The 14,586-nt window shown below is 41.8% G+C and overlaps 1 protein-coding gene across 1 annotated transcript; it reads right to left on the bottom strand.

Moving 5' to 3' along the window:
• Positions 1-11,045: 11,045 nt before the first annotated feature.
• Positions 11,046-13,338, bottom strand: LOC306815281 (uncharacterized protein). Its single transcript, XM_079331868.1, has 2 exons — positions 12,855-13,338; positions 11,046-11,842 (listed from the first exon to the last, which is right to left on the bottom strand). Exons 1-2 carry the CDS (start codon positions 13,230-13,232, stop codon positions 11,828-11,830), a joined length of 393 nt encoding a protein of 130 aa, XP_079187994.1. The 5' UTR covers positions 13,233-13,338; the 3' UTR covers positions 11,046-11,827.
• Positions 13,339-14,586: the final 1,248 nt, after the last annotated feature.

Consider the following 14,586-nt stretch of genomic DNA (forward strand, 5'->3'; position numbering starts at 1 on the left):
ATCATCAAGTGGACCTTCACAGGGCTTTTACAGGATGAAGGCAGAAGCTGCTGTGTATTTTTACCTACTATGGAATTGTTGTAGATGCTTTGTACTTACTCTGTTTAATTTCCTTTGGAAAAAAAGTCTCATATTTATTTTTATCCTATTGACCCTGCCCAATCACAAAACCTGTTAATGTATCTCATCCCTGTTAATGGATCTCATCCCTGCCTACATTAGGATTTTCTTAAGAGGCTGAAACTGAAAAAAGCCAGTCTACTCCCAAAGGAACTTTTGCCTTCTGGAGGACTGTGATATTTAACTTGAGGTCACCTCATCTTTGTAAAATGTTCTACAGAATCCTTCCTGGGATAAAAGCTGCAGCACTCTATTCTAGCCCAAGCCTTTGTTTTGACCCTTTGAAGTCAATAGCAGCACTGTCCAACCACAAGTGCACCAACATAATGAATCAAGCCTCCAGGAGCATGGAGATGCCATAGAAACAAAAAAGAACAGAAGATTTTCTGCCTCTTTCTCCTAATCTCTGAATGCCTGGGCATGGGAGAATAGTGTTTTCAGAAGTTTTCAACACCAAAGAAATCCAGCAGCCACTGGAGGGGAAAAAAACCCCACAACAGGGAATGTGACTGCAAGAGCCAAACCAAAACAATGTAAAGCACAGGAAAGTCACAATGAAGTCACAAGAGCAGAGACTTGGCAGTAGCCTTCACTGGCAGTGCACTCCTGCATTCAAAGGGGGTTGCACAGCTGCTGATGGTGAAGCTTGGTGGGATGCAGTCACAGTGATGGCCTGGCTGGATCACTCTGGCTTAGCCAGGGTGGCATCCTCCACTGAAGGATGCTTGGTCTACTGGAATTGCTACTTCTCCTCCCTGTTCTCAAAGCCAATGCATTTGCTGAGACATCAAAACATCTGTATTATCTACTTACACTACCTCAAATCATAGAAATTGGAGGGGAAAATCACAGCATAGACTCAAGAGGAAAAGAAAGGGGTGCCCAGCCCTTCTCCTTCCATGGCAATCTCAAAGTGCAGTGACTGAAGCCTGTTCCCCTTTCAGAGCAAGGGTTCATGTGGCTGTGGAGATACTCAATAGCTACTGAGCAGTTCCTTCCTTCCCTGTGCCTGTGTGCCTGTGTTTTCTAGCAGGGAAAGCAAGGCCCAACAGTCTGATGTTGATATTTCAGTGGTTTAGAAAAATGTCACTTAAATCAACTGGAAGGAACTGAAGATGCATAGCTATTTTTTCATATGTACAAGTTATCATGCCTAAGAGCTCTTCAATGCCTAGGTACAGAGCATATGTACCCTTTTCCTGCTCTTCTTCCTAATGTGCCATGAATTCCCAGCAGAAGAATCTGTACTGCAATTTTACAGGGTAAAAAAATGCAGCCCTAATAAAAACTGTCCTGCTGTTCTGTGGCAGCATTTATTTCAGTGCCTGCTATCCCCATGACTCAGCCAGTGCTCAGTGCTAATATAGAAATTCCAGGGAGCAGACACTTGAGGACGTTACATTCCTCAGACCAGCACAGAGAGGAAGCATTTCATTGAAAGACAGACAAGGATTTTTTGTTCCATACCAGCCTTTATCCTACAGAAGTCTTCAACATCAGAGCGAATCCCACAGATATCTGGTATCTACCAAATGCCATTGAACTTGATTTCTGATTTTGCCCTGGTATAATTGTTAGACTGGCCAAATTACTTTTCCATGAATTTCAAATTGCTGAAAAAAGTCACCCTTATAACTCTGCTTCTATAGATTAACAAAGAGAGTTTAGGACTACTGCAAAGTGCATGTATTTTGGTAGCTTTTATTGACATGTAAAATTATTAGAATCAGAAATAATTTGAATGCATCTTAAGAAATCCAGTCCTTCTTTTAAATGTGCATAATTTGAAGCATCTAATTCTGAGTCAGAGAGATGCATATTGCCATTTGCAGAGTTCTTTCTGGATTTTTCCCCTTTCTCATATTTTAATGATAATCAGCGTTTGTGTCAAAACATTTTGGATCAAGCATCACTTGCTTCATACATGATATGCTAAGTAAGTATTTATCTTAAGCTTAGGATAAAACTGTGTGGAACAAAACTCCTCATCAAGATACTAAGGGTGAATTTGGCTTTACCCTTTCATTTTGCTTATCTAATTGTCAGTTGGTTTGTTGGTTTGTTTTTTTTTTTTTTCTGCTCAGGAGAATTCCTTTCCATCTCTTTTGCTTCTGTCTGCTTTTAAAGGAGGTAGAGAGGACACCCTGCCACTGAGGGTGGGTCATGGATGTGGGTCTTCCAACCACTAACAAAGCAAGATTCATCTTTATTTCCTTCCCCCAGTGGGTTTGGCAGATGGATGGCTTGTATACTCTGCTGTCATTCCTGATTTGGCCTAAACACAGCAATAAAAAACCAAACCAAAAACCCCCAAACAAAACACTCACACTGCAAAATACCCTGCTCATTGTTGCTGCAAAAAGTTTCTTTTCACATATTTCTCAGTGTGTTTCCAGCTCTGATTTTAAGTGCTTCCAGCACTTAAGGAAGAGCAACTTTCACTGTTTCTCCTGAGAGGCCATTCCCCAGCCCAATAAATCTCACTCCCAAGAAATCTCTTTTACACATCCCCTGCTGTGCTTACAACACTTTTCCAATATTGGCCTGTCATGAGAGGAATAAATATCTTTCCCCCCTCAGAGTTTATATAATAATGCAATAAAGTTGCAAAAGCTGTGTGCTCTACTGAGTTACTTCCACTCACCAGAAATTTATGGGATAACAACTTCTGTGTTGCCAACAAGACGTAATTTCAGATTTCAATAAATTACAAGACTTCTACTGAAATGCAAAGCCATCCAAACACACACAATATTATTACAAACTTCATAGAAGATGTAGGAAAAGAAGCATACAAAATCTTTAAACTGCTGGCACCAAGGTAAAGTCTGATGGGTTGTTCTCCTCCTGAATTCAGCAGACTGGTTACAGATATCTTGCCAGCACTCACTCTGACTGTGATGTTTTCTTTCTCTTTTCAAAAGACCAGTAACTGAGTTATTTTAGAAATTATAAAAAGAAGTGCTTTGGCTCCATTTTACTTAACCCAGCTTGAACTAAAAGTGATTTCAAAGTAATGCCTTAGCTGCTGCTGGGCAATTACCTTGCTATTTGAGACAGTGTGCCATCTTTGCCATCTTCCCTCACACAAAGACAGGCTGCCTGGCACTGCTCTGCCTCCACAGCAGGCACTGAATGAGAGGAAAAAAATCCCCATGGAAATATGGAAGTTGCAAGGGGGGAGAATATTATTCCAGGGTCTGGTGATCATCAGGACAGCTGTTTGATACAGAGCCAAAAAAGGGACAGGAAGTGCATCTGAAGTCCTAAAGTCTTTTGCCCGTGTAGATGAAAGGAAATAATTCCCTCTGCTCATTCCCTCCAGGTCTGGCAAGTGCTGCATTGCAAGGGTGCAGCTTTCAGAGCTTGTTTCAGGTAAGGCACTGAAAGCATGAGTGTGTACAATGCTCTATTTACTGTGTGTCCAGTGATAAACACCTGCACCACACAGCAGCTCTTGTCTGGTGAGCTGAAATCACCTACAAAACTACACACACATTCACCAGTTTGCCATGGGAATATCCCATTAGACAAACCCCAGGATGACCAACTAAGTATGAGAAAGCTCTGAAAATTACTGCCTCAATTTTTCTAAAATCTTCCCCCAAAATTATTTTTGCTATCTGTAGATCAAAAGCCATTGTTTATCTTGACTTCCAAACAAAGGCAAAATTTGTAGCAGATGTGTCTCCAAATACTTAAATAGCTGGGTGGCAGATATTTTTTTATTTGCTATTCACTAAAATAAACATGATGTGAAATTTGCCATTCGGTTTTGTTTGCAGGAAGGCATAACAGGAAGGCACCATGATTTTTAAAAAATGTTAAGGGCTCAAAACTCAGACAGCTGGAAGAAAGATGCCATGCCCCTGGGGAGGAGTAATTCTCTTTCTTGGCTCACTCCTAAGGACACAGAGTTGAGAGTCTACTCAGAAACACAGGTAGAGGCACCTATAAACCTGAGTAACAGAGGCAGCTTTGCTGTGCTTCATCCTTGGGGCTGGAGCAGTTCTCACCATGGTTTGGGATGTCCACTGATCAATTGCCCCGGCTCTGGCTGTGTAAGCAAAATAACATATTTCAAATCCCACTGTTCTTAGCTTGCCAAAACTGCTTTAAATCAGAATAAAAATTAGAATTGTGTCTTGAAGACTCTGTCTTTTTGTGCTTTACCTTGGTGTCACTCATCTTTTTTCAGATAAAAAAGTCACAGTTTCACTGGTGGTTTAAACCACTAACATTTGCTGGCAGCCCTGACACTGGGCAAGAGAGGAATTAAATTAAAAAGTGGCAAGCAGATGACTGATAATTATCCTTTCCCTCACAAAGTTCAAATATAGCTGCCTGTGTTTGAGCACAAAGAAGGCCTGCAATTAGAGAACATACAATTGCAAATGCACCACAACCCCTCTTTAGTGTGCTTGTAGATGATGCAAAACAATACCTCAATACCAATTCTACTTAGTGGCTGTAATTTCCTTCAGTAATGTGTGTATTAGTCACAGATACATCTTAAAAGCTATGATTCTACCCCCCAAAACCAGAAAAGCAAACACACATGCTCTGGAGGGAGAGCTTTTCTCAACATGTTTTTTACAGTCTGGTTTGACATCCTTACTCCGTCAAGAAAGCATTTGCACCTTTTGATACCCAATAATTTGTAAAGGAATCTGGCAGTGGTTACCCTTGGAAGGGTGTGCACTTGATGGACAGGATCCTTTAGGATAATCACATTTCTGTGGTGGGGAAATTCTGGCATTTCTCTGCTGCTTTAAATCCTCTTCCTGATCCCCAAACAAGTAGAAAAAAAAATACCCTACACCAATTATTGGTATAATGAAAAGTTATAGAACCCTCAGTTAATTTTTGGAGTGATAGTTTATCGTTTTCAAATTTTTGTGAGATATTTCTCCTGAAAATAAAAAAATATGCCTGAAATCAGGATTGTTTCTGCAGGGGAGAAAAAAAAAAAAAAAAAAAAAAAAAAAGGAGAAGTTGTTTGTTTTCACAAAACTATTATTTTGTCAGGAAAAAAATGTATTCAAATAAACTTAAGCTAATTTAATAACTTTAAATAAAGTAAGGATGATGCCAGAGTTTCCTGGTCTTTGCCACCATGCCAAGCTTTATCTTAGAAAGGCTCTGAAGCACTTCTTCATTAATAATACTCAGCAACCCTTTATTTTCAATTTTTTAGGAGATCTTTTACCCTTTCCCAATGAATTCTTGACACTGAAGGAACCTCTTCTTGGATTGTACAAATTCTGATCTTTATCTCTCTGTGACAGACAGGATATAAATTTACTGTTTACTTACTTGATGTTATTAATTGCAGGTGATTACATTATTATTTTATAAACAATGTCATTAATTGGAGGTTCCTAGTCCCTTCACATCTCAGTGCATTAGACTCAAACAGGCAGGATACACAACCTCACATGTACCTAACCAGACCTCGACAGAGGATCTCCAAAAATGAAGTGTAGGCTATAAACACAATATAAATGACATTAACTGGAAGCTATGGAGAATGCAGAAAAGAAGAGAGTAGGGAAGAGGAGAGTAACAGACTGGGCAGAAGGTGAAAGGAAGAAAGGAAGAAAGACTCTCATTTCCAGTATAGTTTGGATAGGAACAACCAGATAAAGGTACCAAAACAGAGCTACTGACTGATGCATCCATTTAGGGGAAATAGTGTGTGGTGCTGTGCAACTGGGGAAATTCCCCAAGTGGGAGCCACCACAATTTGTGTGTGAGACTGAAGTCATGCCTGAAGTTGAAGGGAAACAAAAAGCAACTGCTTTTAATGGGAGTCCACTCTCTCTAAATAAATTTTGTTCTGAATGCTGTAAATCGTGCAAATGTTAGAAAATGTGGGCCAAGCTACAAAGCACATATTTAATTCAAAGTAACTATTAAATACTACATTGTCTGAAAAAAATACTGTGAAAATATAATAATTATTTTAAAAATAATTTTTTTTTTGTATTTTATCTCATGTGAAGTGTCATCAAGCTGCCATTTGTGGTTGAATGTTTCCTCTTCCACATTTCCCTCCCAGTCCTGCACTGCAGGTCCTGTATTTCTCTGAATAAAGCCAAGTGTGAGAAATGTGAAGGGCAATGCAGGATGTGTCAGAAACATGTAAGAAACATGAGGGAAATGAGAGAGGGTAGAAAAGTGTCTCATCACCAAAGGGTGCAGTGGTTCAGGCTGCTCTTTAGCTCCTCTATGGACGCTCCCTCCACCTGAGAGCAAAAGCTCAGTGGTTTTGCAGCTTCAAGCTGTATTAAGGCAGGGCCGACACTTCTGACCCCATTATACCAAATACTTTACACTGATAAAATCTACCAATATTTCACTCTTTCAAAACTCAAAACTGTGACACCAAAGACACAAACAGAATTTATATAACACAGTCTTAGAAGTCCAGTTCTGCGTCAAAACCGCACAATAGCGAACAAGTTTTCTCAGCTCACCAGCAAGGGAAGTATTGACTGCCTAAAACTCTGCTTGCATTTCAGGAAGATCACAGTGCTTTCCACACGAATGAAGAGCAAGACTACCCCTTGTTGTGGAGTTAAGGCTGACAGCTTCAAAGATGAAGTGAGAAGTGAATGAACTCAGAACACTGAAGGCAGAATTTTTTGTTTTCTTCTGGATATTGTTTCTTTCGTGCCACTCAGCTTGTTCCTAGGAAAAACTAATTTCTGCACTTGCTAAAATTAGCAACATGCTAGGTAAAATGCTAGGGGAAAAGGAAGAAAAAGAAAATATTATCATTAAACATATATTTGCTTTATGATAAAATATGTTCAATGAGAGTTAGTAAAAATTCAGAAGCATAACTAATACTGGTGTTATTGAAAGCTGAAATCTTACAGGATTTCTGGCACTGAAAGATTCTGGTTTCAAAGAGCCTAAAACAGTTAAAAAAATGAATTCTTCATGAGTCTTTAAAAAACCTGCTAATTCTCCCCAGCCTTTTGACCATAAGCTGTGTCAGTTTTTTCAGGAAACAATGACAAAAATAGAAGGACATGCAGGAGTGGGGTGGGGAAGAAAGATAAATTATATATGTTAATGATGAGTTGGCTAATGAAACATTTAGGTTTCAAAACCAAAACAAAAGATTATTTTGAACGAGTTGCTCACATTCAGTAAGAGAAGAAAACTTTTTCTTCAGCTACTCTTTGAATCACTTCTTCAGCCTTCTTGACATGTGGTCTGATATTAAGTGGTTACTTGCTAGGAGCCACAGAGCAGCAGGAAGTGCTAAATGCCAAAGGGCCTTGAGAAACTAAAACAGACTCAGCAGCAAACCACTGAGCAGATCTCACCATCAGCTACTGGTCTAGCTGCTGCAAAACATTCATTAAATACTATGCTGCAGTGGTTTGGAGTTAAATTTCTACTTACCCAACCATGAAGATTATCATCACATGTAAAAAAACCTTTTTTTTAAGCCTGAGCCCAAGGCTGAATATATTATTGTAAAACTTTTGTCTCAGAAACGATGTCATGTGTAAATGACGTTTATATTTGTAAACCATGGTATTCCCAGGGTTTCCCCTTTCATGCTTAATCAAGCTGGGCTAATAACAAGAACCTACTCCAGTTATTCTGAAACAGTTGGTGGGGAATAATATCTTTTAGTCCAGTATAAAACAAGCAGGTTCTTATTTTGTGTATACTTTGGTATAAACTCACTAGAAATGGCTGGCTATATTCTGACACATGCTTCTTCTCTAGATGCTCTTCTATTTTATAAATTCAATTGTTTTTCAGTCAGACTTAAACTTTGCCTGTGTGTGCAGTAAAAATGATTCCTAAATTTTACCTCAGCATCATTCTGAAACTAAAAGTTACATGTAAGGTTGACCAGGATGGGATTTAACATTATGAGATGATGGCCTAAAGAGATTATTACAAAGTAGCTGCTTCAATGCCGTAGGCATAAGTCAAATTTCATTTGGTTATGCTTGCTGCCTCTTCCTGTCAATTTAAATTTTAAAACTGATGCAAAAATATTAATGAGAACTTAGGACAGGATGCACTAACTCTTAGATACTATCTAGTCATGCTGAGTTGAATTTCTAAATTCCCCCAAATTATTATTTTTCTTAACTTCTACTATAGATTTCTACCAAAAATTGTCTGCCTTGCACTTCTTGCAAAATTCTGTACTTCAACTTATGTTGTAAACAAGTCCTGTTTCATATGATGGAGAATCATGTTTTCCCATAACTCACATATTTTCATAAAATGTACCAAAATCAGCTGCCTTATTTATGGCGTTCTCCCACAACATGAATATTCTCACTCATCAGTCCCATCTTAGGACTGAAAAACAACATTTTTCTAACTCCCAGAGGACTTGGTAGGACTCTTGCTTTGTGTATATGGAAACTGGAATCTGTAGCCATTTGGGGAAATATGAGTACAAGTGCAGAGGGAAATACAGGCACATATTAACAGCTACCTATCTACCCAAAATTTACCTTTTCCCCAAGATTCCACCTTCCCAGATAATCAGGTCAATGTCTAGAGCATATTCTGGGTTTCACCCTTTCTAGATTCTCAAATACCTTCAGCTGTCGAAAATGTGTCCTTTGCATCAATGAGAGAATTTGTTCAATAAAAAAAGAATCTGACATTTATTAAGCTTGCAAAGTGGGGTGCTCCAATCATGAAAAGCTTAAATAAGTCCATAAATTGTCAATTTTCTTCTCATACAGCATCAGCCACTTTGATGCTCTGATCACTACAAAAAAGCTTCCCCAGTTCTTCACTTAACTGGGGGATTTTAAGCAATCTTTTCACCCACCCTATTTTGGAGTCAGCAGCAGATGGCCTCATTGATTACAGTCATTATCATTTTGAATAAATTAACCTACAAAAATACCCCAAATCACTGGGATGTACAAGTTTTGAGACAGGATGCCATTTGCACTGAGGCTTTAATTTTCTTCTGTAACCCAGCATCTGGGCTGTAGTCAGGTACTGATGAATTGCTGTCTGAATTCTTAGGTAGGCTTTTTGTCTGTTGTCAAAAACCCCATGAAAAGAATGGGAAGGTGCGTGAGAAGCTCACCTCTCCACCTGAGAGGTGTGTTTTTTTCTAGTGGAACAAATTATCTGAAACATCTTGCTGCCAAAGAGCGAGAGCTCAAGAGGAACTGCAACAATTCGAGAGCGTCAATCCCAGAGCAGAGGGATGGGTGGTTTTCTGACTTCTGATCTGAGCAGCAAGGTTCCCTTTTCACCAAGATGCACCTCACCACAGACTTCGCCGCCTTCGGAACAAAGTGCAGGCTGTACAGAAAGCCCACAGCGCTGAGAAGAGAGCGAGCTGGCAGCCGCCCGCACGGACGCGCGGATAAGGCGCGGGCAGCGCAGCCGTGGAGATCGGTGCCTGCCGAACGAGCCGCCGCCACTGCATCGCCATCGGATGGGATGTGGCTTCACCTTCCACCCTGCAGCCCGGGGCCACAGCTCGTGCTGAGAGCTACCTTCAGCCCCAAGCCACCAAATGTAGGTTTTGGGTGAGTTCTGGGAAAGCATTTGAACGGGGTCTCTTTTTTTCAGTTTGCAGTCTTCATCTGTGTTGGACACATTAAGAAACTCGACTAACTTGATCCACCTTTAAGGTGGGTTTAAATCTAGTCGCTAAACTTGGAAGACTGCTAAAAGGTATGTAATTCAAACAGCTTTCTGCAAGTGGCTCTGGTGGTGGCCTGAAATTTTAGAAGAGTATGTTTTTCTTCACCCATCTCCTCCAGATGGTCTGACAAGCCAGCCAGTTGTCAGCTGGGGTGTGCCACAATGCTGAAGTGATGCACAAGCTGTGCCTGCCACAGAGGCTTTGAACTTTGCTAACATTACACTTTTTTAGGGTCTAAATCAAAATTCTACATCATGCCACCCATACTTGTGATGAGTATCTCTTTGTTCCTCCTAGGGGCTTACCGCAAATAAAAAGGCCTGACAAAACAGTGGATGAGGTGATAGCCCAGAAAGAGCAATAAATTTATCTTCTACCACTAGCACTAAAAGAAAAGACCATCTTTAAGAAAATCCTGAAAATACATTGTTCTCACATACTGGATGGCAGCTAATGAAGGGAGATGCTGTAAAGTGATACCAGGAAGTTGCTTCTGTCAGCGTGTGAGAGCAGCAGAAGAAGGAGTGGGGGTGAGAAAGCTCAGACAGCACAAACATGGGGACCACCCGACCAGCCTCACTGCACTATCAAGATACACATAGTACTGACCTAGAAAAATAAACAGATGCATTTTGTGAACCGCTGCCAAAACTGCTTTTAAAAAAGCTATTATATTTCCCCTAGCCTGAAGGGTCTCTAAAAATATTACCTTTTAATATATCCTGCATTGAGAATGGTGGATCAGAAGGTGGTAAAATAAATGTCAGTGTGAACCTTTACAGGGATACCAACACATCACTGAGGGAGTGTGGGGAGACAACATCATCTCAGCACAACTCATGCCAGGTTCTAGAAAAGGGAAACAAACATGCAACAGGAGCTGCCAACAGTTGCAAGTGACTCAGTCTTGGAGCAGGCATAAAGCAAACATTTTGCAGGTTATTTAAAATGCAAATTGTTCTTCTATACACTCAGCTGTTGGAGCACATGTAACATCTGATGCAAATGAGTCACCCACTTTAATCAAATGCTATGGCTAGAGAAAAAGGTAGAAGCAAAAAAAATGATTCATTGTTTCTTTGCATTTCTTTCCCCATTGCAATTGTTCTTCAGGTTAGTAGGGGAATGAAAAATCAGGTTATTTTTATGGCACCTCAGTATAAAAACAATTCTCTAACCACTTTATTAAAAATTAAACAGCTTTGCATATTTAATGCATACTTTCCTTTTTGAAGACAGAATCAACAGTTGTGTGGCCATATGCAAGTGTTTTTGTTGTGACCAATGAGCAGCTGGAAAAAAAGATATAGGGAGCAGCAAGAGAGAAAATACAGAGTTAAAGAAAATATGACCAAAAAAAGAGAAACACCAAAACAAAAAACACCAAACAAAACACAACCAACATAAAACAACAAAGAAAGCAACACTTGTTCCTTACTCACAGGAAGCATACCCTCAAAATTAAAATAAAAACCAAGTCAGGCAACAGAGATGCTAAAATGTCATGTGTAAGAAACTACAAATAACAACACATCTTTGGAAACACTGTCATTTTACCTCCATTAGATTTGCCAGCCTCTCATAATGAACCCAGCTCATTGTCAGCAGTCTTTGTATTTGTCACCAATAAACACAGTCTACACTGATACGGTCTCAATCTTGTCAGCCTCTGTGGCAATTCCTCTGTGGGGATCCCTCTGGATCCAGGGGTGTACACATCCAGGCACAGGGCATTCTTCATGCAGCAGTCTCCAGGCAGTGCTGAAATACACCTTACACCTAAAACTAGTCCTTTCTGAAGCACTAGAACCTCCCTTCTCCTCCCTGTCCCAAATCTCCTTCACCATAACTTTGAAGTAGACACACAAAAAGCTAGAACAGAAAATTATACAGAAAATAGCACTGAGTTGTTTTTGCTAGCAGCCTCTGGCCCCACAAGCTGAATCTACTTGCTCCTATATGACTAAGCAAGTTTTCATTCCCTCTCTCCTCATCAGGCAGCCGTAGCTGTATACTTGATCTTCCCCAGGCAAATGTTCTGCTTCATCTTAAGATTCCCTGAGGGACAAACATAAGAGAACATTGTGGTTCATTGCAGACCCAGCCACTCACTGCACTGTCTTGTGCTGCAGCAGAGATCCCTCAGTGCACTCTGGAGCTTCCCTGATGGTATCCCTGATGGATACCTCTGTGCAGCAGTGCATCCAAAATATCAACATCACCAGAGTGTATGTGCCTACACACTTCTAGTCAATAGAGCAGGGATGATTTGCAACTGGACAAGTACACATTTTCAAAACGTGCTCAGCCCTACGGAGAGCAGAATTTCATATTCCTTAGTGCCCTGCCTCAAGAGACAGACTGAGTAAAGCACAGCCCACCCACTCTGGTGACTTTTAAGTATTTGCACTGTAAATTAGGACCCTCACTTCCTCTCATTTTATACAGCAGATCTTCTCCAAATCCTGCAGGAAACCTACTCTGTCCCAAAGGACCAGCTTCCAGCCCCAGCCATCCTGTGTGCACTTGCAGGGACTGACTCCTGAAGGAAGATGGTGGGATTCTGACTTACACATTGGTTTTCCTCATCTATTAAAATCCCGAAGCAGATACAAAGGCACGAGGTAAAATTCTGACATGCAGTTGAAGTGTAATGTGTGAAGCAGCAAGATGAGGAGTTTGGATGCCCTGGCAATACACCCTGAAACCTTCCTGGGACTTTTCTGCCTTGAAGTCACAGATGCTTTGGCCATGGGTGCATAGCCACGATGCTACCAGGATTCATTCATTCATTCATTCATTCATTCATTCATTCATTCATTCATTCATTCATTCATTCCTGTGAGCATGGGTATAAAAAGCTTGGAACTCTCCAAACATCTTATCAAGGAGAAGGTCAAGCACCACGTACCCCAGAAAATCACACCACTGGCCACCGAGAGAAGACAAGTCCTACATCGTGTAGCGCAGGACAGGGCATCGACGAGGATGTCTTTGCCCAAATTCCCAAATTCCGCTCGGCTCCGAGGTCTCGGACACAAGGACTCTTCCTTCCCTCCCTCCCCCTTACCTGAGCCTCCCACGTTGGACCGCAGCAGGCAGGTCCTCCGGGAGGAGGAGAAGGAGGAGATGTCGCTTTGGGAGCGGCCGCGGGGACCGGGCAAGGACCAGACGGGCAGCGGGACTGTCCCGCTGCTCCCTGGCCTCTCAGCCATCGTCGACGGGGAGCCGAGAAGGGCAGGGAGGAGAGAAGAGGAGGGAGAGAGGCGGCGAGGGAGGGGACAGGGAAAGTTTGCAGAGGAAGAGCCGCCCCTCTCCTCCGACCGCCCCGCCGGGCCGCCGGCGGCGATTTTGGGTCTCTGGGAACATAAATTTTGTGTTTGCAAAGGACCAAAGCGAAGCGGGGTGGTGGGTGCGTGGATGCACCCATACCCTGGGGTGTCTTCATGCTCCCGCCATTGCCATCTCTCGGGGAAAAAAAGAAAAGAAAAAGTAAAGAGAATCAGTTAAAAAGAGCCAAGCAGCCCACAGCACCACTTCTGTTTTGTGTAACAGGCTGCCCTCTCCCCCGCAAAGCCGGAAGGTTGCACAAGGCACGGCATCCCTGCAGAAGAGCCGCGAGGGAGACGAGTCAAATATCCTCCCCGCACCCGCCATCACCTCCCTCCCCATCTTTCTTAAGGATTGGGTTGCATGTGAGAGAGTTGACTAACTTCGGAAGGAAGGTACTGTGCTGCCTCTCAGATCAGTCACACAGACCTAGGCAGAAGCAAAATCAAGCTTCATGGTTTCGCTTCCTGGTGTTTTACAGAAACTCTTTTACAACAAGACGCGTCTTTTAAAAGGGAATTTAATGCTCACACTGCTTCTTACAGGCAAGGCATATTACATTCTTCTTTGAATAAAATCCTCGCTGCCGTGCAGCCACAATGACAAACATAGAAAAGACTGCACCCTATATTTCTAATGCATCCAGAGTTGCATTATCTAGTTATCCAATGTGAAAGTTGCATTCAGGTTGCATGAAAGTTGCATCCAGGCTGTATTTTAACAACTACGACTCTTTCTGAATCAAACCTATCAAGTCTGAAATTTGTCCGTGAGAAATTTAGTTTCTGGTTTCTGCTTTCATACAGGCAGGCAAGTGCCTTCGTCTCAATGCCGAGCCCGTGCAGCTCCCCAGGCACAGGGGGTTTTGTGATCCTCGCAGCAGTCACCCTCCGCATTTGTCGAAGCAATTGATCCAGTACAGGGGTCTCGTATATCAGCCATTAGTCAGGTCAAAAGGTCTTTTCTGCTCAGCTTCTCTCAGGGAATTGCCTTCATTATTTCCTCTCCTTCTTCCCTCTGCTGCCAGAGCAGCCTGCTCCTTCCCCAGCCGCAGGGCTTTCCCAGCGGGACTGTGCTGCGAGAGGGAGAGGCGGGGGCTTCTGGCAGGGCACTGCAGTGAGCTCCGTGCTTACAGCCCTTCTCAGGGCCCAGAGGCTCCGCGGTCACACAGGCAGGAATGCTTAAGAGAGCTTTTTGCAGCTGCACACACCAGCCCTGTGTTATTCACAAAATTAGCACAATGTGCTACTCTTATTATTTACCCTTTGCAGCTTGCATCATTACAAATGTGATCATACACCAAGGACCTTTTTCCTCACCAGGGATTTCAGTACCTGGCTGTGTATGGGCTGGAGACATTTTCTGGACCAGTTTATGCCTTAATCAGAAGTGTACCCATCACTGGTATTTACTGAAATGTTTGCTACTTTTCTTTTCCTTTTTTTTATTTCTTTTATTTTTTTAATTTTTAT

Source organism: Erithacus rubecula (assembly GCF_903797595.1).
Source record: "Erithacus rubecula genome assembly, chromosome: 2".
NCBI classification, from domain to species: Eukaryota; Metazoa; Chordata; class Aves; order Passeriformes; family Muscicapidae; genus Erithacus; species Erithacus rubecula.